General features: G+C 40.0%; 1 protein-coding gene across 3 annotated transcripts in view; it reads left to right on the top strand.

Moving 5' to 3' along the window:
* Positions 1-22,965, top strand: part of LOC121417545 (2-hydroxyacyl-CoA lyase 2-like) — a 49,720-nt gene that overhangs the window by 14,599 nt on the left and 12,156 nt on the right. For all 3 annotated transcript variants that reach the window (XM_041611281.1, XM_041611280.1, XM_041611282.1), the window contains exons 2-7: positions 13,560-13,718; positions 16,214-16,384; positions 17,853-17,991; positions 19,628-19,739; positions 20,168-20,268; positions 21,011-21,120. In XM_041611281.1, the coding sequence (XP_041467215.1) occupies positions 13,560-13,718; positions 16,214-16,384; positions 17,853-17,991; positions 19,628-19,739; positions 20,168-20,268; positions 21,011-21,120 (792 nt within the window). The remainder of the gene's footprint in view (positions 1-13,559; positions 13,719-16,213; positions 16,385-17,852; positions 17,992-19,627; positions 19,740-20,167; positions 20,269-21,010; positions 21,121-22,965) is intronic.

The raw sequence follows: 22,965 nt of genomic DNA, 5'->3' as shown, positions 1-22,965 counted from the left end.
TAGGGACTTCAGTCCAAGGGAAGGTGGTGCTCACTTAAAGGGACTTCAGTCCAAGGGAAGGCGGTGCTCACTTTAGGGACTTCAGTGGAAGGGAAGGTGGTGCTTACTTTAGAGACTTCAGTGGAAGGGAAGGTGGTGCGCACTTTAGGGACTTCAGTCCAAGGGAAGGTGGTGCTCACTTTAGGGACTTCAGTCCAAGGGAAGGTGGTGCTCACTTTGGAGACTTCAGTCCAAGGGAAGGCGGTGCTCACTTTAGGGACTTCAGTGGAAGGGAAGGTGGTGCTTACTTTAGAGACTTCAGTGGAAGGGAAGGTGGTGCTCACTTTGGAGACTTCAGTCCAGGGGAAGGTGGTGCTCACTTTAGGGACTTCAGTGGAAGGGAAGGTGGTGCTCACTTTAGAGACTTCAGTCCAAGGGAAGGTGGTGCTCACTTTAGGGACTCCAGTGGAAGGGAAGGTGGTGCGCACTTTAGGGACTTCAGTCCAAGGGAAGGTGGTGCTCACTTTAGGGACTTCAGTCCAAGGGAAGGTGGTGCTCACTTAAAGGGACTTCAGTCCAAGGGAAGGCGGTGCTCACTTTAGGGACTTCAGTGGAAGGGAAGGTGGTGCTTACTTTAGAGACTTCAGTGGAAGGGAAGGTGGTGCGCACTTTAGGGACTTCAGTCCAAGGGAAGGTGGTGCTCACTTTAGGGACTTCAGTCCAAGGGAAGGTGGTGCTCACTTTGGAGACTTCAGTCCAAGGGAAGGCGGTGCTCACTTTAGGGACTTCAGTGGAAGGGAAGGTGGTGCTTACTTTAGAGACTTCAGTGGAAGGGAAGGTGGTGCTCACTTTGGAGACTTCAGTCCAGGGGAAGGTGGTGCTCACTTTAGGGACTTCAGTGGAAGGGAAGGTGGTGCTCACTTAAAGGGACTTCAGTCGAAGGGAAGGTGGTGCTCACTTTAGGGACTTCAGTCCAAGGGAAGGTGGTGCTCACTTTAGGGACTTCAGTGGAAGGGAAGGTGGTGCTCACTTTAGGGACTTCAGTGGAAGGGAAGGTGGTGCTCACTTTAGGGACTTCAGTGGAAGGGAAGGTGGTGCTCACTTTAGGGACTTCAGTGGAAGGGAAGGTGGTGCGCACTTTAGGGACTTCAGTCCAAGGGAAGGTGGTGCTCACTTAAAGGGACTTCAGTCCAAGGGAAGGCGGTGCTCACTTTAGGGACTTCAGTCCAAGGGAAGGTGGTGCTCACTTAAAAGGACTTCAGTCCAAGGGAAGGCGGTGCTCACTTTAGGGACTTCAGTCCAAGGGAAGGTGGTGCTCACTTAAAGGGACTTCAGTCCAAGGGAAGGCGGTGCTCACTTTAGGGACTTCAGTCCAAGGGAAGGTGGTGCTCACTTTAGAGACTTCAGTGGAAGGGAAGGTGGTGCTCACTTTAGGGACTTCAGTGGAAGGGAAGGTGGTGCTCACTTTAGGGACTTCAGTGGAAGGGAAGGTGGTGCGCACTTTAGGGACTTCAGTCCAAGGGAAGGTGGTGCTCACTTTAGGGACTTCAGTCCAAGGGAAGGTGGTGCTCACTTTAGGGACTTCAGTCCAAGGGAAGGTGGTGCTCACTTAAAGGGACTTCAGTCCAAGGGAAGGCGGTGCTCACTTTAGGGACTTCAGTGGAAGGGAAGGTGGTGCTTACTTTAGAGACTTCAGTGGAAGGGAAGGTGGTGCTCACTTTAGGGACTTCAGTGGAAGGGAAGGTGGTGCTCACTTTAGGGACTTCAGTCCAAGGGAAGGTGGTGCTCACTTTTGGGACTTCAGTGGAAGGGAAGGTGGTGCTCACTTAAAGGGACTTCAGTCGAAGGGAAGGTGGTGCTCACTTTAGGGACTTCAGTCCAAGGGAAGGTGGTGCTCACTTTAGGGACTTCAGTGGAAGGGAAGGTGGTGCTCACTTTAGGGACTTCAGTCCAAGGGAACGTGGTGCTCACTTTAGAGACTTCAGTCCAAGGGAAGGTGGTGCTCACTTTAGGGACTTCAGTGGAAGGGAAGGTGGTGCTCACTTTAGAGACTTCAGTGGAAGGGAAGGTGGTGCTCACTTTAGGGATTTCAGTCCAAGGGAAGGTGGTGCTCACTTTAGGGACTTCAGTCCAAGGGAAGGTGGTGCTCACTTAAAGGGACTTCAGTCCAAGGGAAGGCGGTGCTCACTTTAGGGACTTCAGTGGAAGGGAAGGTGGTGCTTACTTTAGAGACTTCAGTGGAAGGGAAGGTGGTGCTCACTTTAGGGACTTCAGTCGAGGGGAAGGTGGTGCTCACTTTAGGGACTTCAGTCCAAGGGAAGGTGGTGCTCACTTTAGGGACTTCAGTGGAAGGGAAGGTGGTGCTCACTTTAGGGACTTCAGTGGAAGGGAAGGTGGTGCTCACTTTAGGGACTCCAGTGGAAGGGAAGGTGGTGCTCACTTTAGGGACTTCAGTGGAAGGGAAGGTGGTGCTCACTTTAGGGACTTCAGTGGAAGGGAAGGTGGTGCTCACTTTAGGGACTCCAGTGGAAGGGAAGGTGGTGCTCACTTTAGGGACTTCAGTGGAAGGGAAGGTGGTGCTCACTTTAGGGATTTCAGTCCAAGGGAAGGTGGTGCTCACTTTAGGGACTTCAGTCCAAGGGAAGGTGGTGCTCACTTAAAGGGACTTCAGTCCAAGGGAAGGCGGTGCTCACTTTAGGGACTTCAGTGGAAGGGAAGGTGGTGCTTACTTTAGAGACTTCAGTGGAAGGGAAGGTGGTGCTCACTTTAGGGACTTCAGTCGAGGGGAAGGTGGTGCTCACTTTAGGGACTTCAGTCCAAGGGAAGGTGGTGCTCACTTTAGGGACTTCAGTGGAAGGGAAGGTGGTGCTCACTTTAGGGACTTCAGTGGAAGGGAAAGTGGTGCTCACTTTAGGGACTCCAGTGGAAGGGAAGGTGGTGCTCACTTTAGGGACTTCAGTGGAAGGGAAGGTGATGCTCACTTTAGGGACTTCAGTCGAAGGGAAGGTGGTGCTCACTTTAGGGACTTCAGTCGAGGGGAAGGTGGTGCTCACTTTAGGGACTTCAGTCCAAGGGAAGGTGGTGCTCACTTTAGGGACTTCAGTCCAAGGGAAGGTGGTGCTCACTTTAGGGACTTCAGTGGAAGGGAAGGTGGTGCTCACTTTAGGGACTCCAGTGGAAGGGAAGGTGGTGCTCACTTTAGGGACTTCAGTGGAAGGGAAGGTGGTGCTCACTTTAGGGACTTCAGTCGAAGGGAAGGTGGTGCTCACTTTAGGGACTTCAGTGGAAGGGAAGGTGGTGCTCACTTTAGGGACTTCAGTGGAAGGGAAGGTGGTGCTCACTTTAGGGACTTCAGTGGAAGGGAAGGTGGTGCTCACTTTAGGGACTTCAGTGGAAGGGAAGGTGGTGCTCACTTTAGGGACTTCAGTCCAAGGGAAGGTGGTGCTCACTTAAAGGGACTTCAGTCGAAGGGAAGGTGGTGCTCGCTTTAGGGACTTTAGTTGAAGGGAAGGTGGTGCTCACTTTCGGGACTTCAGTCCAAGGGAAGGTGGTGCTCACTTTAGGGACTTCAGTCGAAGGGAAGGTGGTGCTCGCTTTAGGGACTTCAGTCGAAGGGAAGGTGGTGCTCACTTTAGGGACTTCAGTCCAAGGGAAGATGGTGCTCACTTTAGGGACTTCAGTCGAAGGGAAGGTGGTGCTCACTTAAAGGGACTTCAGTCGAAGGGAAGGTGGTGCTCGCTTTAGGGACTTCAGTCCAAGGGAAGGTGGTGCTCGCTTTAGGGACTTCAGTCCAAGGGAAGGTGGTGCTCACTTAAAGGGACTTCAGTCGAAGGGAAGGTGGTGCTCACTTTAGGGACTTCAGTCGAAGGGAAGGTGGTGCTCACTTTAGGGACTTCAGTCGAAGGGAAGGTGGTGCTCACTTTAGGGACTTCAGTGGAAGGGAAGGTGGTGCTCACTTTAGGGACTTCAGTGGAAGGGAAGGTGGTGCTCACTTTAGGGACTTCAGTGGAAGGGAAGGTGGTGCTCACTTTAGGGACTTCAGTCCAAGGGAAGGTGGTGCTCACTTTAGGGATTTCAGTCCAAAGGAAGGTGGTGCTCACTTTAGAGACTTCAGTCCAAAGGAAGGTGGTGCTCACTTTAGAGACTTCAGTGGAAGGGAAGGTGGTGCTCACTTTAGGGACTTCAGTGGAAGGGAAGGTGGTGCTCACTTTAGAGACTTCAGTCCAAGGGAAGGTGGTGCTCACTTTAGGGACTTCAGTCCAAGGGAAGGTGGTGCTCACTTTAGGGACTTCAGTCCAAGGGAAGGTGGTGCTCACTTTAGGGACTTCAGTCCAAGGGAAGGTGGTGCTCACTTTAGGGACTTCAGTCCAAGGGAAGGTGGTGCTCACTTTAGGGACTTCAGTCCAAGGGAAGGTGGTGCTCACTTTAGGGACTTCAGTCCAAGGGAAGGTGGTGCTCACTTTAGAGACTTCAGTGGAAGGGAAGGTGGTGCTCACTTTAGAGACTTCAGTGGAAGGGAAGGTGGTGCTCACTTTAGAGACTTCAGTGGAAGTGAAGGTGGTGCTCACTTTAGAGACTTCAGTGGAAGGGAAGGTGGTGCTCACTTTAGGGACTTCAGTGGAAGGGAAGGTGGTGCTCACTTTAGAGACTTCAGTGGAAGGGAAGGTGGTGCTCACTTTAGAGACTTCAGTGGAAGGGAAGGTGGTGCTCACTTTAGGGACTTCAGTCCAAGGGAAGGTGGTGCTCACTTTAGGGACTTCAGTGGAAGGGAAGGTGGTGCTCACTTTAGAGACTTTAGTGGAAGGGAAGGTGGTGCTCACTTTAGGGACTTCCGTCGAAGGGAAGGTGGTGCTCACTTTAGGGACTCCAGTGGAAGGGAAGGTGGTGCTCACTTTAGAGACTTCAGTGGAAGGGAAGGTGGTGCTCACTTTAGAGACTTCAGTGGAAGGGAAGGTGGTGCTCTCTTTAGGGACTTCAGTTCAAGGGAAGGTGGTGCTCACTTTAGGGACTTCAGTCCAAGGGAAGGTGGTGCTCACTTTAGGGACTTCAGTCCAAGGGAAGGTGGTGCTCACTTTAGGGATTTCAGTCCAAAGGAATGTGGTGCTCACTTTAGGGACTTCCGTCGAAGGGAAGGTGGTGCTCACTTTAGGGACTTCAGTCCAAGGGAAGGTGGTGCTCACTTTAGGGACTTCAGTCGAAGGGAAGGTGGTGCTCACTTTAGGGACTTCAGTCCAAGGGAAGGTGGTGCTCACTTTAGGGACTTCAGTCCAAGGGAATGTGGTGCTCACTTTAGGGACTTCAGTCCAAGGGAATGTGGTGCTCACTTTAGGGACTTCAGTCCAAGGGAAGGTGGTGCTCACTTTGGAGACTTTGAACAGTCCAAGGGAAGGTGGTGCTCATTTTAGAGACTTCAGTCCAAGGGAAGGTGGTGCTCACTTTGGAGACTTTGAACAGTCCAAGGGAAGGTGGTGCTCACTTTGGAGACTTCAGTCCAAGGGAAGGTGGTGCTCACTTTAGGGACTTCAGTGGAAGGGAAGGTGGTGCTCACTTTAGGGACTTCAGTGGAAGGGAAGGTGGTGCTCACTTTAGGGACTTCAGTGGAAGGGAAGGTGGTGATCACTTTAGGGACTTCAGTCCAAGGGAAGGTGGTGCTCGCTTTAGGGACTTCAGTCCAAGGGACGGTGGTGCTCACTTAAAGGGACTTCAGTCGAAGGGAAGGTGGTGCTCACTTTAGGGACTTCAGTCCAAGGGAAGGTGGTGCTCACTTTAGGGACTTCAGTCCAAGGGAAGGTGGTGCTCACTTTAGGGACTTCAGTCCAAGGGAAGGTGGTGCTCACTTTAGGGACTTCAGTCCAAGGGAAGGTGGTGCTCACTTTAGGGACTTCAGTCCAAGGGAAGGTGGTGCTCACTTTAGGGACTTCAGTCCAAGGCCATCTTGTGACAGTGTGCAAGGGGTAGGAGGATTGGGCGGGTTTGGTGCATGCGCCATATGGGAGGGGTGGTTGTGGGGTTCCGCCGACGGTCGGCTACCGACGTTCAGATCTTGACTAGTTTCATTTAGCTAGTTACCCGATTGATATACATGTACATGTAGGCATACAAAACTCTGCTGTGCAAGTTGTGTTATGCTAATATATCGCGCCTGATACTAATTTGTTAATATTATTGTTATTAGCTCATAAGCTTCAGATGAAAATTTTTACAATTTTTAGAACTTTTTAAACTCAAACATAATTGAATAGGTTTACAGTTTTTTTTAGTAATGATTTTAATGCATGCATTTCACATTGTAACAACAAAAAGGAAACGATGTTTGTTTTTTATACCAATATTTTACTCATTTTTATCAAAATTTTTCATGTGATGGAAGACATATTATTTTACAAACTACGTCATCCTTTAAATTTTAAGTAAACGTTCTCAGGTTTGAGCAGGACGGATTCTTTAATTTTATTTTTTTATCTGTATGCTTAATGAGTGCGAGGGGTGACTGCTGGGTTGGTGGGTGCAGTTGTTTGATTTAACGTGCTTATGGTTGCTGGATGAATGAGGAGTGTGGTATGAATGTGAGTGTGTTTTGTTTTGTAAGAGATTGTTTGTCGGCCCTATTAATGCATAGCTCCAGTGAGGTTAGCTGACCCTAAGTTCCGCCTGAGCGATGGATTTGAATAACCAATTCCATTGCCCAGGTTGAATGGTGTTGTTGCGGAATTGGCATTCCCTGGCTGCAGCTGTGCATTGAACTTGACTGCTCGATCGTCCCAAAACACCCTCCTGTCTTTAGTTCTTGTTAAACCCCTTTTCCACTAGGGCCAGGACAGCGTCAGGACAAGGCGCGGAATGTAATAATTACAATCCGCGACCCTTCCGCAACCTGTCCGGACATTCCTAGGAGTGTCCGCACGCTGTCCTAAACCCTTCCTGGTGTTCGGGAAATCAAAATTTGTCCGCATCCAAATTTTGGTCGAGACCAAAATTTGGACGCGGATAATGAATTCCTGACAGCTTCGGGACCCTGTCCTGACGATGTCCTGATGATGTCCTGCCCTTCCTAAACCCTTCCGCGTCTTCCGGAAACCATCCGCAATCAGGTCAGCTTCAAGAAGGAAAGAAGAAGCCATGCGGATTTTATCAGGAACATGCGGATTGGAATAGGAAGGCAAGCGGACAGTTTCAGGAACGTGCGGACAGGAATAAGAAGGCAAGCGGACTGTTTCAGGAACGTTCGGACTGGAATAGGAAGGCAAGCGGAGTGATTCAGGAATGTGTGGATCCAATGCTAATATGTATGGAACGAGTACACAAGTAACAAAAACCATTTGCAAAAGCACTAGATGGGGCAACGGGATAATACAAGACAAGAAAATTACAAAAAGTAAAGAAATACGGGGTCAAGGGGCCTAATTAGTATATACTAAACAAACCTGAGAACCTAGTATTTCAAGCAGTGTTTTAAACATAATTACGCGAGCGCAAAGCACGAGTTGATTTTTTTTTTTGGGGGGGGGGTTACAGACTTGAAGAAGGAATATTTCAAGCATTTTCTACTGATCTGAAAAGTGGACTTTTAAAATATTTCTTGCAATAGTGAAACTGGCAATGATTTGAGCAGATTATTTTATTCTGTACTGAACATAAAAAGATGTTTCATGCAACGTTTGATTATGAACTAGATTATTTTAATGTACTCGACTGAAAAAAGGACCTTATAGGCAGCGCTTGACTTTACAAATAGGACAAATATCATAACAAAATTAATAATACAGGTGTAGATTCCAAACTGAAATTCAAGTGTATATTCCTATTACATTTTAAGCACTTTGTTCGATCATGAATGAGGTGTCATTAATAAGAAATAATAATAAATGGTAGCAAGTTTATAAATATCGCTTTTATCAGAACGGCTCAAAACGATTTACAGCAGGGGCAAAACGATTTACCCAGGATTCATTTCAATCCCGCATGAAAAGTGCACAATTTCCACACCCTGGGAAGCATTCCTTGCATTTATCCCGGTCTAAAAATTGCGCTGGCAAATTCAAGCATACAATAACTTTCGCTTCCAACCGGGTACCCATTTAGCACCTGGGTGGAGAGTGGCAAGGTATGCAATACGTCTTGCCAAAGGACGGTTTAGACCGCGGTGAGAATCGAACACACGACTCTCCGTTTACAAGGCGGGAGTCAGAACCACTACGCCACGACTCTTTACAAAAAAATAGGCCTTCCTGAAAAAAGTCGTGCACAGAGCATGTTTCTCATTAACATAAAATATGAGCGCGAAGCGCGAACTCACTTCTTTCAAACATCAAGGACGAAAAAGAAAAGACCTAAGTATTTTTCGTAAAAAATGAACAGCGTGCACAATCTTCTTATGATTAAACTATTGAAAGTATGAAGCGTGAAATGGACCATTATTTTCTACAAATTGAACTAGCTGAAACGCAGATATTCTCCCCGTCTGCAGGTTTGTCAATTTCTTCACTCTTCTTCCTTTTTCCCCCTCTTCTTTGGTTACTCCATTTTTCCTATTTTACGCAGTCAATAGGGCGTAGCGTTCGCATTCGGCCTCCTTGAATTGCCCATTTACATTTTCTTACTTAGTCTATTTCAATTGGTACAAGAGGAGGCAAAGGCGATTAGACACTGGATTCACATTTTCGTCTATAAATTAAAACTGATATTTCTAATCTTACACTTTCATAATCTCGACCAATTATTTTCTGTTCATTATCGCGAATTTTTTTCCTCGATTCTATTTCACCTTATTTCATTCATCTCCTTCGTTTATTCTTATTTCTTTTGTGCTGTTTGTATATCTATTTAATACTGGGAGGGGTAAGCCAGCAGCAGGGAGAGGAGGGCCGCATCAGCACGGCACCCCCTTTTTCTTTTCCACCATATCATTTTTTTTAAGTTTCCCTTTCCATTTCACTTATTTTTCTTCTGTTTGTATTTTTTAAAGGGGGAGCAAGACCACCTCACCCCTTGATCCGCATGTGCCTGTCGAATGCAATTTGCATCCTAACTTCCTGTTTTCTTCCTCTGTTGTAATATATGATTATGTATTAAATTGTAAAAATAATTATAAGAAAGTAATGTTATAAAGAGAGCCCCGACTTTGCTATGAACATATGCAGTCTTTTTAAAGTTACCTTAGTTGAAAAAAAATCAAGATCCGAGATAATTTATTGTTATGTATAAAAATGCACAAAATCTGCTTTCAAAAAGTGAATACTACATTACACCGCTAACACACTTTCCTTTATCCTCCACATTTCAATCAAATAATGCGAGCGCGAAGCGCGAGCTGAACATTTTTTACATTCCTACCTAAATACTGGGCATTCTAAGCACCTTTTACAAGCATGAACAGGAAAGGAGTATGACTATACACTTGATGTGAGCGCGAAGCGCGAGCCGAAACAAAATTCGACATATCACGTTTTGTAAATCAGAAAAAGGATGGATAATTGGATAGATGGATAATATTCCTACATTAATAATAATATTTGGTAATCTCATCTGAAACTGGGACAAGATTCGTATCTAAATAAACATGCATGCGTGTGTTTAGATCCGGACCTAGAATCAGGAACTTCCAATGACATTCTTTATTATAATATCAATAATAAGAGCGCGATGATCGAGCTAAATATATTTGATTTTCAGATCTAAAAAAAAAATTTAAGCGCAGTTACGAATTGGATATTGATCTCGCTTAATAAATGATGCGAGTGCGAAGCTCAAGTTTATATTTTTATCATTACATATATTTTGAGTAGCAACCGGGACATTTAAGGCCATTTTTTTGTCTTCAAATGACTATGATGACTATCTTCCTAAGCGAGATATGAAACTTGTCGATATTCCATTCTGGAAAAAAAAAACGGACAATGATTATTAGGAAATCATGAAAATATTGTTACATGACTTATTAATCAAATGAGGGCTCGAAATTGATATTAAGGTCAGATAACTGGACATTTTGTAATCATGAATAGGATACATGGGTTGATATATTTTTAACAAAAAGAATGCGAGCGCAAACTGTGAGCCGAAAATTTTAATAAACTGTCATAAAAGAGGAATTTAAAATAATTTGTTACAATTGATACAGGTATACATAACTCCCCAATCAAAATGCAAGCGAGCAGCTTTAGCTGATACTATTCACAATCAGACCATCCTAAAAAGGGATATTTAAAAAAAAAAATATGGAATACACGAAGAGAATAGTTTTTTGACAAATCAAATAATGCTAGCGCGCAGCGCGAGCGGAAAATGTTCATATTTAGACCATAAAATATAGTCATCTTATAGAAAACTAGAAAATCTATTTGTAAATCAAACAAATTGAAAACTTAATTTCCGAGAAATGTTTTGTAATTTACCTTAAAACTTGACCTTTTAAGCTAAATATAAGTCTATTGAGCAAGTTATACATCTCATAGATTAGGCAATGCGGGCACAAAGCGTGAGCGAAAATTTAACATAGTGACATGAAATCCCCCCCCCCCCCATCTTATATAATTCACTCGTCTTTCTCCTCTTGTTTTTCCTCTTCGTTTTCTCTTCTCTTTTCCCTTCTGGTTCTTTTCCCTCTCTTTCCATTTTTTTTTTCTCGTTCCAAATATTGGGGAGGGGGGCATTTGATATCAAATGCCCCCCTTCCAAAAAGTGAGGGGACGCGTCGCCCCTGTCCCCCTGGGATGTCCACCAATGTATGCAATTTGATTTGAAATAAAAGAAAATCCTATATAGTCTTTGTAGTCGAAGAAAACCAAAATAACACCCCTAAATTCATAAAAAAAAATATATGGATGATAATTTTCATGGAGTATTCGCAAGTTGTCCGATTGTCCTAGTCCTTGAATTTACCACTCGTGACGTTGTCCTAAATGTCTCCGGTTCTGTCCTAATACGATCTGCATGCTGTCCGCACCGAACGCCGACAAATTTATTTAGATAATCTTGTCCTAGGACAGTCCCAGGAGTGACCTACGACAATACGCAGACAGTCCTGGTTGTGTCCTAGGACAAGATTATTTGCATAATCTTTTACGGAATTTGGTTGCGGACAGCATGCCGAAATGACAAAAGTAGCTTCCGCAACCCTTCCTGGTCTTGTCCGCGCCCTAGTGGAAAACCGCCTTTACCTGCTTAAATCTACGTTTTTATTGTTTGAATTTAAATTACGATGTTTATCAATAAGCCTCCTTCCACCACCTTTCAGTCTTCTACATGTATTTGTATTGTTTTTTTACTTCATCTTCTCCTTTTAGTATACATAATATGTTAAGTTGCATTATATTTTCGTAATCATTTCAAGTTTTTGATGTTTTTTTAAATCTGTACACTCTAAATTGTATGCAATTCAGCCTTTTGGCTGCAAAGTGCAATAATTTTGAATAAAACCTTTTCAATTTCAATTAAAAAGGGCATCAATTAAAAGGGCACTTATTTTGTCCTAAATGTAATTCTGCAAATATTTGGTTAGGCATCAAGGCTATTCTGAGGGCATTGGAGGCCATAACCTTGTACATGGCCTTCCAAGGTGACTTGCATGCTTGTTAATATTGGCCTTCATGTTTAGTGTAAGTGTTGCGTTATTCAAATATTTGCAAAAATGCTTGGGGCAAAGGACACTATTAAATATTTTTATTTTTTTAAATCCTCATTAGATTGATTTTTAAACTGTTTCTCTTTCAATATAACCTAAAACCCTGTAAGGACTGTGGGGGGCATGATGGTCTCCCATGCTTTATTTCCAGAGCGTGAAAAGATAATGCCGCGAAATGTTTCTTTGAAGTCTCAAGTTTTTAAGACCACATTCAAGCTGTACGGGTATAGCATCGCCATGTGTCACGGCCCTGTTAAGGAACCCGTAAATAAGAGAAGGAGATTTTAGGACAAGAGATCAAATAATAGACTTTTAAGACTTTGAATTTATTTTAAGTACATTCAATTCAATTAGAAATCAGTTCTTTGATGTCACATACATGTACTCAGTGAAATTCCATTATCAATAAATTAACCATATCCAATTAAACAATGAATTTCTTTTTGGCGAAATTGATCTGAAATGAAATCTAAATAAATCACCCAAACACTCAATCAAGCACATTCATACAAGGGGAAAACCTGAAAAAGTTCAAGAATGGGCCCGATGTCCATGTGGCATGCCAAAACACAACAGTCCAACGATATCAATGTCACGATCCACCGACGCGGCGACTCCTCGACGATTCCGTAGCGTCCCACCGGAGACAGTGCCCTCTGACGTCTACGTTGCGTGTATCGGTGAATGCTTCGACTGTCCTTCTGACGTCATACTCTCAGCAGTTTTAAACCACAAGTAAAACTCTGTTTGAAAGAATAATTCAAATTTTCATCTAGAAATCTCGTTTGAAAACCATTATGATTTACTGAATGTCCTCTGAGCACAACCACTCGCATTCATATACATACACACCAATCCTATCTCTGCTTAGAAAAACAAACAATGAAAATGTCGATAACAGGAATGCAATAAAATTCAATTATTCCTTGTGTCATAATAGATAATTTTTCACACTATAACATTTCCCAAAAACTATTAAACCATAAGCGATACTTTCTATCATGCTTGTATAATAAGTATTAATAGATGAATGATTCAGAACCTCTAAATACACATTATTTTCTGATAAGCAATAAATAAAGATTTCAATGAATGCTTACCACCGCACGTGAGTTTTCCAAGTTTTTTTCCAAGCAAAAGAAATGTATTGGAACTGGAGTGTAGGTTTAGCTGTGTCATCTTCGACAACAGAAATTAGCAAACACTGGCTTCAAACAAGAAAACATAAACCATCTTAGCTTTCCTTAAGCTTGCTGGCAAGAACTGAAACAGAACATTTCCGAATAAACACAAGAAACGTAATGACGGGTTCCTAACCAAACGCACGTAGCCTTGCCCGATCTAACGCGACAGGTGTGGCTCGTGACCTTTACCCCAAACTCATTTGCGTAATTTATGTTACCACGGGCAAGCGGTCATAAAGAATAGAGTTCTACAACAGTGATCACATATTACAACAGATCGCTCGCTGCAAAGAACTCGCTTTCACAGCTTTACTAAATTAATCAAATCCTTGAAAATTATTCTAGCTCCTTAAACTAAATTAGGAATATAATAAATCAGAAAATGTTAATTTTGACTATCCACTTGTGACACCATGCCATGACTTATTAAGAGACAACAAAACGGCTCATTTGTGTGCAAAGAGAGATGAAATTCATATTAAAAGGGTGACTATTCATTCTAATTGGCCTGATTAATTAATTTAGGTTTAATTTAGTTGTCAAACAATAGGTCTATTGTAAAATGATGATGCACAGCATTTGTATATTTGTCAAAGACAATTAAAGGTGCATTTTTGGAGGAGCCAGCCAATCTGGATAAAATAATATTTGGATTATAGAAAAATAAAAGTATTTTTCTTTTGGCATTTGGCTTTTGAGATGAGTGTGAGTAATAGATAGTAGTTGCTTGACTCAAGAAAGTGATTTCATGTTTTTGACATTTGAACGTGCAGGTGGATAAGACAAGCAAGCGTACAGGAGGAGAGTTAGTAGCTGAGACACTGAAGGCTCATGGAGTCAAGTTTCTTTTCACGCTTTGTGGTGGTCACATATCACCTGTCAATGTTTCTGCTGAGAAACTTGGTATAAGGGTTATAGACACAAGACATGAGGTAAGTCTATTCAGTCTATTTATGATAATAAAACTTCTTCAAATTGTTCATTCTTATTATTTGTTACATCAAAAAGAGGGCAACAAAAGTATATATGAAAAATAATTAATAAGCCTCCAATTTACAATTAAATATAGACCATCAGCTCAAAACCTAGCAGGCACAAATCCTGAATGACATTTTTATCAACATTGGGTCTCAACACAAGATTCCCATAATACTCAAGTAATTTACAGAAAATGATATGCACTGTATTTATGGTATACTGCTGGATAGGCCTGTTCAGTTTTGAAAAACTGCTTTACAAATTTATGTATTTCATACTGCGGGGTAATGAAGGCCTGTTTAGTTTTGAAAAAACTTATTGATGATAGTGCCACGCAGTTTGACACCATTCATCACCATGACATAAACTACAATAAATATAATAAACATCATAAACTATTAATAACATGAAAAATTGATTAATCTTGAAAGTATCAGTGCGTCCCACAAAAAAGGAAACCCGTTTTTAGCTCATCCGGCCTGAAGGGCCAGTTGAGCTTATGCTGTGGCGTGGTGTCCGTCATCTGTCCACAATTTCAAAATGCTTCTCCACCATTTCAAGTCTGATTTCAATTCTGTTTGCTTCATATGATAGCACTAGGTGGGGGATTCAGAACTTCAACACCAAATTTTGAAACTCAATAAATATGCTACATGTAATTTATGCACATTGTTAAAAATTAAAAAAAAATGCTTCTTCTTTGTTGACCGATTTTGATTTTTTTTGCTTCCATCTGGTAGAGCTACACAGAATTTTGAAATATTGACTTAAACAATTTTTATGCTAAATTTTACAAAAAAAATCATTTATTCATATTTTCAAAAATGCACATAAAATGCTTCTTCTTTATTTGTTGACCAATTTTGTCTTTTGTCTCACCCACCAGAGGTGAAGGCGAGACTTAGGGATCCAAATGTTGTCCGTTGTCTGTGGTCCGTCCGTCATAAACCTTATGACACATAACTCCGCAACCGTAAGTCACTTTTCTTCCAAACTTGGATGGTAGATGGACTTAGGGGACGTGCATGCTATTGTCTTTGGAGGTCACATGGTAGGGTCAAAGGTCATTTTCAGGTCAACGTTAAAGTTTACAGGCAAGACTCTTAATGACAAGTGTTATTCCATCCCAGTCATTTCACTATGAAGTTTGATGTTATGCTGCAGTCGGAGGTCACATGGTAGGGTCAAAGGTCATTTTCAGGTCAACGTTAAAGTTTACAGGCAAGACTCTCTTATGACACAATTCTGCAACCGTAAATCACTTTTCAACCAAACTGAGATGGTAGATCTACAGGTATTGTCTTTGGAGGACACATGGTACGGTCAAAGGTTATTTTAAGGTCAATATTAAAGTTTACAGGCAAGACTCTTTATGATGACAAGTGTTATTCCATCCCAGTCATTTCACAATGAAGTTTTAATACAATTCTGTTGCGTGCCCTCGCAAATCAAGATATTTTTGGTTATTTTCATAAGTGGGCGAGACACAAAATCGTTCAATTTTGTTTGCTTTATATGATAGCTCTAGGTGGTGTCAATACAAAATTTCAACACAGAATTTTGAAACTCATTGAATATGCTAAGTTATTCATATATTTTCAAAACTCATAAAAAATACTTATTTATTTGTTTATTGATTTTGATTATTTTTGTACCATGAGAGCTACATGAGGTTCACCAAGGTTCTACACAGACTTTAGAAAAAATTTTACTAGAAAATTATTATGTTTAATTTATATGAAATTTATTCATAGATCACAAAATATGCTTCTATGTAATTTCTTCATCAATTTCAATTCTATATCCTCAATTTCTGTCACCAATATAATTCACTACAGTGTCAACTGGGCTGAAATTAAAATTGTGTTAAATTTTGTTGCGAGAGCTTCGGATGAGCTCCACATCATTGATGTGATAGTTAGAGATAGATTTAACAATTATTAAACATGCTTTTACTATTAATTTGATACACATGGCAAGATTAGAATCTCGTCTCTAATTTAAACCAGCAGCTTAGGAAATTGTTCACGCATGGCAGATATAAACAATAAATTTGAGAAGCGATTTGCGTAGAAACTCACGTGTGAATCTGAATCCACTCTCTTCAGGGATTAGTATATAGAGAATCTTAAAGCATACAAAAGAAATGCTAATGAGCCAATTCATTGTTGAATAATCACGATCGTATCACAAACCAATCTTGTCAAATTGTTCTGGGCAACCTGGTTTTGACATTAAAATTTCAAACTCATCTTGCTCATTAATATGTGAAGTGTTCGTCTCATTAGGTATCAAAATAAAGAGAAATGATTGAATTATAAATGTAAATGATATCATAAATCATTTGTCTTTGAAGAATAAAAACATGGGAATCCCAGTTTCCTTTTTTCTGGGATGCACTGTATACATACATGTTGTAGTGCCCTTCTAATACTACCTGTATGTTTAGGCGACAGCAGTGTTTGCAGCTGATGCTGTAGCTAGACTATCTGGGGTGATTGGAGCTGCTATTGTTACAGCAGGACCAGGTCTTACTAATACTATCACAGCAGTCAAGAATGCACAGATGGCAGAATCCCCTCTTATCTTAATGGGAGGAGCCGCAGGTACATTATTAAAGGTAAGTTATGGGTGAATTCGTTCTTAGGAGGGGTGAATGCTATCAAAAAAATAAATAAAGCTAGTGATAAATACGTCAATGAATTATTCAAAAATTTGATGCTTGCACAAAAACCTTACTAATGAAGAAATGCTTTTTTCTAAAGTGGGTAATGTTAGAGATCAGGGAGGGATGTACATGTATTCTTAATGTCAAGAAAAAATGATTTGTAGCCATATGACATCAAAATACTAAAGCTATGATATTCACTGATTCTATGGATGTGCTAAATCTTCATAGAACTTTATACTTTGCATCATGGCAAACTTCTTCATTTGAATTCATTATAAAGAGCTTATTGATAAAACTACTGATCTAAAAAGAGATTTCAATATTATTTGTTCAAATTGGTTTTAGATGATATCTTGACATTAGAAGCATTGAATACTGAGTATCGTTCAAAGGTTATTATACAATCTGTGTTCTGTTTGTGTGAAAAGATAGAGAATAGATTAAATACTGTACAATTGATGATTTGATCTTTGAACTTTCAGTGTTGACCAAGACCAAGTGATCAATGTATCACCAAACTTATCATGCAGTTGCTATTCTGATGAATCTAGTACATGTAGGAGTTATCATTTCTATTTTTTTAGATTATTTTATTCATTTATTTATTGATTTTTTTTTTTTTTGGGGGGGGAAATCTTATACCGTATTACGATTTCAGTACCAACACTAGCCTATAATCTAGACCAGCGAATGCCCGTGTTTGTGCCGTCATTACAGTCTTGAATGGCAGTTTAACATTGATTGAAATCATAGATTAAACTTAATCAAATATTTAAAGAATATTTTATTATTTTTATAAATTTGTTTTTGATCCTCAAATCAGCATCAGTTTGGATGTTACACCCTCTTTCAGAATTTGAAAAAAGTGTTATGAAATATAGCAAGACTTAATGAAATTAATTTGGACTATTTTGCTTGAGTTTGAGATCAATTGATTTTAATCATTAAAATTAAAAAATGATAAATTTATCTTTCGGGTCTACGTACTAATTAAAAGATCTGTGCATAAAATCATGTTTTTGTGCTAGTTTGGTCTGACGTGCACCTGCAAAATGTTGTGAAATTTGGAGCGTATTCCCATGTTCGTCCCATGTTTGTGATTTGGTCTTGAAAATTGCATGAGACTTGAAGGTCTTGAAATATTGGAGTGTGAACATGTCATGTTACACGTTTATCACAAAAATATGTTCAGGGGGTTGTTTGTTTCATGAACAAGCATTCATGCCCTCTTAATAATCAGGTAAAGTTACTAACCTTTCATAATCATGTATGCATGACATCACAATTTACAAGTAAGGCTATACATTTCTGTTTCATCATTGAATAGATTTTATGATAGGTATTTTAATTTGAAGTATTTGCTCCTATGACATGCTGTATTAATAATTTCTGTATACACTATTTTATTCTTTTATAGGGTCGTGGAGCACTCCAAGATATTGACCAAATGGCATTGTTTAAACCACTATGCAAGATATGTATTTCAATATCACAGATAAGAGATATCATACCAGCTATGAGAAGAGCAATACAGGTAGCACAGTCAGGTACACCAGGTATGTTAGCTTTTACTCTGGTTCATTTTATCAGCTCACTCAGATCATTTATAACTGGGAATAATAATTGAATTAATTATATTTTTTGTTCTTGAAGCATGAAAGAGCACTTTGAATGCAGGAAACATTTGGCTTCCTGTGACCTACATGTATAAAGTTATTAAAACTAGACTTCAGAATACAGGCCTTAACAGCTGTAGTCATATCCTTCAACTCCTCTTTGTGATTTTGAAGGAGCTGCTGCTAATATCTCTGCTATGAATGAATATTGTTATGCTAATGAAATTGATTAGTTTTAGACTTCATTCAGTTGTTGCAGAGATTTCATCTTACTTTTAATAGTCAGGATTTTCTTATCTAAGATTGTATTGCATTTTAAGGAATAAAAAAAAATATCACGTAAACACAGTAAAAAAAAATCAACAGAAGCAAGACAAGAAAGAACAGATCTTAGTCTTGCTGCATTAGACCTACATGTATTACCTCTGTAGGGGAAGGTGGGGTAAGTTGAGCCACTACTCCCAGGCCAGTTTGAATTAAAGGTCAGACATTTTGATGGTGATTATATTGATGACCCATTGCATAACATCTAACTCCACATTGTTTTCAACATTGAAACAGAAAATAGTTTTTCAGAGGAAAAAAAAAAATTTTAGCCAAAAAGTATGAATGTAAAACAGATAAGTGCATTTTATCCACATTATGCATCTTTAAAGGACATGAGATGACAATAGTCCAGGTATGGCTCCTCATTTCAGTCTTTTACATGATAAGTGAATAAGTAATATGTGGATGCGTGCATGTTTTGACTAACAAGGGTACATGTAGGTTGAGCTAGCTAACATGGAGCAAGTTGAACCATGGTTATTCATATGGTAATAAAAACAAACACATCTTAAAAAACAATTGATGTGCAGGCAGAAAGAACGTCACAAGACAGAACTCGTTTTAGTAGTTGTAGAGAACTACCAAGTGAAAATACTTTTAAAATGAAAGTTATGCTGGTTCTTGCCCCATAGCCTTTTTACATTTTTTTTGTGGCTCAACTTAGCCCAGAAGCTGGCTCAACTTACCCCATTAGTAGGGCAAGTTGATCCATTTGACTTCTATTTTGTCAAATTGACGTTGCCTTTCAGTGTGGGCATAGAAATATTGGTAAAAAAATGTTTCCAAATAATTAAATTTTACGGCAAGGTACTTGTACAAGATTATTAGCCATATCAGTCCTAACATGCAAAAAACAAAATAATGGCTCAACTTACCCCGCCTTCCCCTACCATATTTAGTATTTTAGCTTCAGCCTCCACATTGATTACAGCTTTTTCCATCACTTACCTGATATTAATGATTGTTGTTTGATCCTCACTCTCTTCATTCTGTACTACAATACTCCATGGAGGGTGCTACCAATATCTGTTAATGTCAAGTTTCTACCCTACCAATGCTATTGTCTATCAACATCTCACCATTAGCATAGTAGCTTTACACTAGCTTAGAATAAATGTATACACAGTATCATCAGGTACATGTAGATCAGAATATGTACAGGTACATGAATGTCAAGTGTGCATGTCCTTAATATTAAATCTGATTGTTACTCTGTTAATAGTTTCTGCATTTCTAATTTGTTTTACAGGGCCAGTTTTCATTGAGTTGCCTATTGATGTTCTTTATAGTTATGAACTAGTTTTGAGAGAAGTAGCAGCGAAAGGCAAACAATCCGGCTTTGTTAATAACATTGTAAACTGGTAAGTTACTCATTATCAGTCTCAGTTTGTCTTGTTTAATAAAATTTTAAACTGGTAAGTTACATGTACACATTATCAGTCTCAGTTTAAGGCTTGGTTGATATAACATTGTAAACTGGTAAGTTACTCATTATTAGTCTCAGTTTAAGTCTTGGTTAATAACATTGTAAACTGGTTAAGCTACTCATTATCAGTCTCAGTTGAAAGCTTGAGTCAAGCTGGTTTTATCTCACCTTATATTGGTCGAATGAATAATAATAATGATTATACATGTATAAACATCACATCAGAGCGGCTTTGTCTAAATGCCAAATGTTTCATGAAATGCTGAGACTGTTGTCAACCATGATATTTTCACCATGTTAACATGCTCGCAAGTACATGTAAAATGCATTAATTTTTACCATGACAAGTTCTCTTATTTTTAGGTACATCATGACATTTGTTAATAATATCTTTGCTGGAGCCTTTGACAAACGAGACCCCTCCCCCTTGCCTGTAAATCAGCCTCTAGCCACACCCCTTCAAGGTAAGTAGATAACTAAAGAAGTATTTGAGGGCTCTACTTTAAACTTGGCCCATGTATTCATAAGGGAGTGAAGATGATTTGATAAGATTTTGGTTTCTTTTTATCAAAGGTCGTATGTCACAAGGTCATTACATAAAATGTACACTGAAATAACTTTAAGACTATTGAAGGGATCAACTGGAAAATTCAGTTATGTACCGGACTTTGATACGAATAGATTTTGGGGGTCATTTAGTCAAAGGTCACGGAGGTCATGTATACCTGAAAATATTACGTTACTACAAAATAATACAAACATGATTTATAGGAAGCCTTATACGAGTGTTTCAAGCCGTACAGGTGCTGACTTATGTACACAATGAATCAATAAAAAACAAAAGCAAAATAACAAACATACCAACAAACCATCAAACAAACTGAGCAAGTTTGTTGAAAAATGATTTGATGAAAAGCTGTTTGATGGTTCAAATTCAAACTTGGTTGAGTCACAAGGCCATATAGTTGTGTAATTTATTCTTCATCTGGCAGTGGGAGAAGTTTTTTTTACTCCATGCAGTTGTGAATCCATCTTGTTATTTTTGTTTCTACTGTAATGTGGTTGGTCCAGACATAGTTTTTGTCAGAATATGATGTAGGTATGCTTTGGTGCTGAATTGAAGTGGGATGAATCTGTCTTTCCTTGAATAGCTGGCTTGTCTAACATAATGAACATTTATTTCTATGTTTTTGTCTGTTTATATAGTTCAACAGGGTATTGAGATTATTAGCAGAGCCAAGAAACCTGTGATATTACTTGGTAGTCAATCAACACTACCGCCTTTACCTGCAGACAAGCTTAGGGCAGCTTTAGAGGTAAGAGTTACTGATATTACTTGGTAGTCAATCAACACTACCGCCTTTACCTGTAGACAAGCTTAGGGCAGCTTTAGAGGTAAGAGTTACTGATATTACTTGGTAGTCAATCAACACTACCGCCTTTACATGTAGACAAGCTTAGGGCAGCTTTAGAGGTAAGAGTTACTGATATTACTTGGTAGTCAATCAACACTACCGCCTTTACATGTAGACAAGCTTAGGGCAGCTTTAGAGGTAAGAGTTACTGATATTACTTGGTAGTCAATCAACACTACCGCCTTTACATGTAGACAAGCTTAGGGCAGCTTTAGAGGTAAGAGTTGCTGATATTACTTGGTAGTCAATCAACACTACCACCTTTACATGTAGACAAGCTTAGGGCAGCTTTAGAGGTAAGAGTTACTGATATTACTTGGTAGTCAATCAACACTACCGCCTTTACCTGTAGACAAGCTTAGGGCAGCTTTAGAGGTAAGAGTAACTGATCATTTTAAGGCATTATGAACTGATTGGTGGCTTTCCCCTTCCACTCTCTAATGATCTCGGTCATCTTCTGCACACAATAATTTAACTCATAAACTTCAAACATGTATTATTATGAATGAAGCATGCAAACTTATTTGTGAGAAACACTTGCCCATCCACTTTATCCAAAGATTTTCACCAATGAAAATTGGCTTCATATCCCCCTGTAGAATATTGAGAGAAGGATTGAAAAGGATGGGGCTTTCGTGCAATATTTTACATTATCATCTATTTAGAGCAGCGCTTCTCAAGCGGGCAACGAGAACCTCCAGAGAAGAAAAAAAAATAGGAGGAAAATTCTAGTATATTTAACATGTTCTATTTAATGTCCGAAAATGGTATATAGGTTTGATCGGTCTCCGTGATGGGTCAAACAGAGCTAAATGCACTCCTAGAGGTAGCATGTTGTGATATAGCCTACATATATACACATTCATTGTATGATGGTTTCGATCTAATTTTGATGTGAACCTCAGGGCCCCGTTGTAAAAAGAGATATGATTGATCCAATCAATCACAACTATGGAAAGCCAGCAAAGTCAACAAATGAAATGCATGTTTGTTCAAACAAAATTCTAAACATGAATCCATATCGATAAATTCATTGATTTCTTGACAATTTGGAGTGTTCTCCTTTGATTACAAAGGACATTTTGCAAATTTCCTGTAGAAAAAAATTATGACGCTGATGGATTTCCATAGAGTTACGATGATCGGCTCAATCGTAGCTCTTTGTAAAACGGGGCCCAAGCCTCAAGTGCATGCATATTGTGTATGTAGTTTATTATCGCCCATTCACCGGGCCTTTGCAAATGTATTTATTTCTCAAACTGATTGTTTCGAATGTGCTTAAGAGCTTCATGTTCAAATTTCAAGAAACATACTTTCATCAAAATGGACGGAAAGGGTGAGGGGGGGAAACACTGATCTACTGTTGAAAAGTCTCAGAAGGTAACTGCGAAAAATTATGACCCTGAATACATTAAATTTGGATTTATCATAACTGCGCAGTGATTCAAAACCAAAATCAATGTGTTTCGAATGTGCTGAAGTGATTGTCCAATAAGATGCTTATACCGTCAGAGCTTCAGAGAAACCTAAACACAAAACATCCGAAGAGTGCAGGAAAGCCAAAAGAGTGTTTCGAGAGGAAAGTCTGGATATTATTCACAAAGGAACATTTGCGTCCAGATGGAGGGGGGGGCTCTTGGCCCCAGATATTTCATGAGCAAGTAACAAATGAAAAGTAAAAGGAAAGAAAAGAAAAGGGATAAGGGTGAAATATGATATTATTTTTCAAATATTGTGTCAAAATCT

This window comes from Lytechinus variegatus, chromosome 6, assembly GCF_018143015.1.
Source record: "Lytechinus variegatus isolate NC3 chromosome 6, Lvar_3.0, whole genome shotgun sequence".
Lineage (NCBI taxonomy): Eukaryota > Metazoa > Echinodermata > Echinoidea > Temnopleuroida > Toxopneustidae > Lytechinus > Lytechinus variegatus.
The sequence above is the reverse complement of the archived record's forward strand: the minus strand, read 5'-3'. Positions and strand labels throughout refer to the sequence as shown.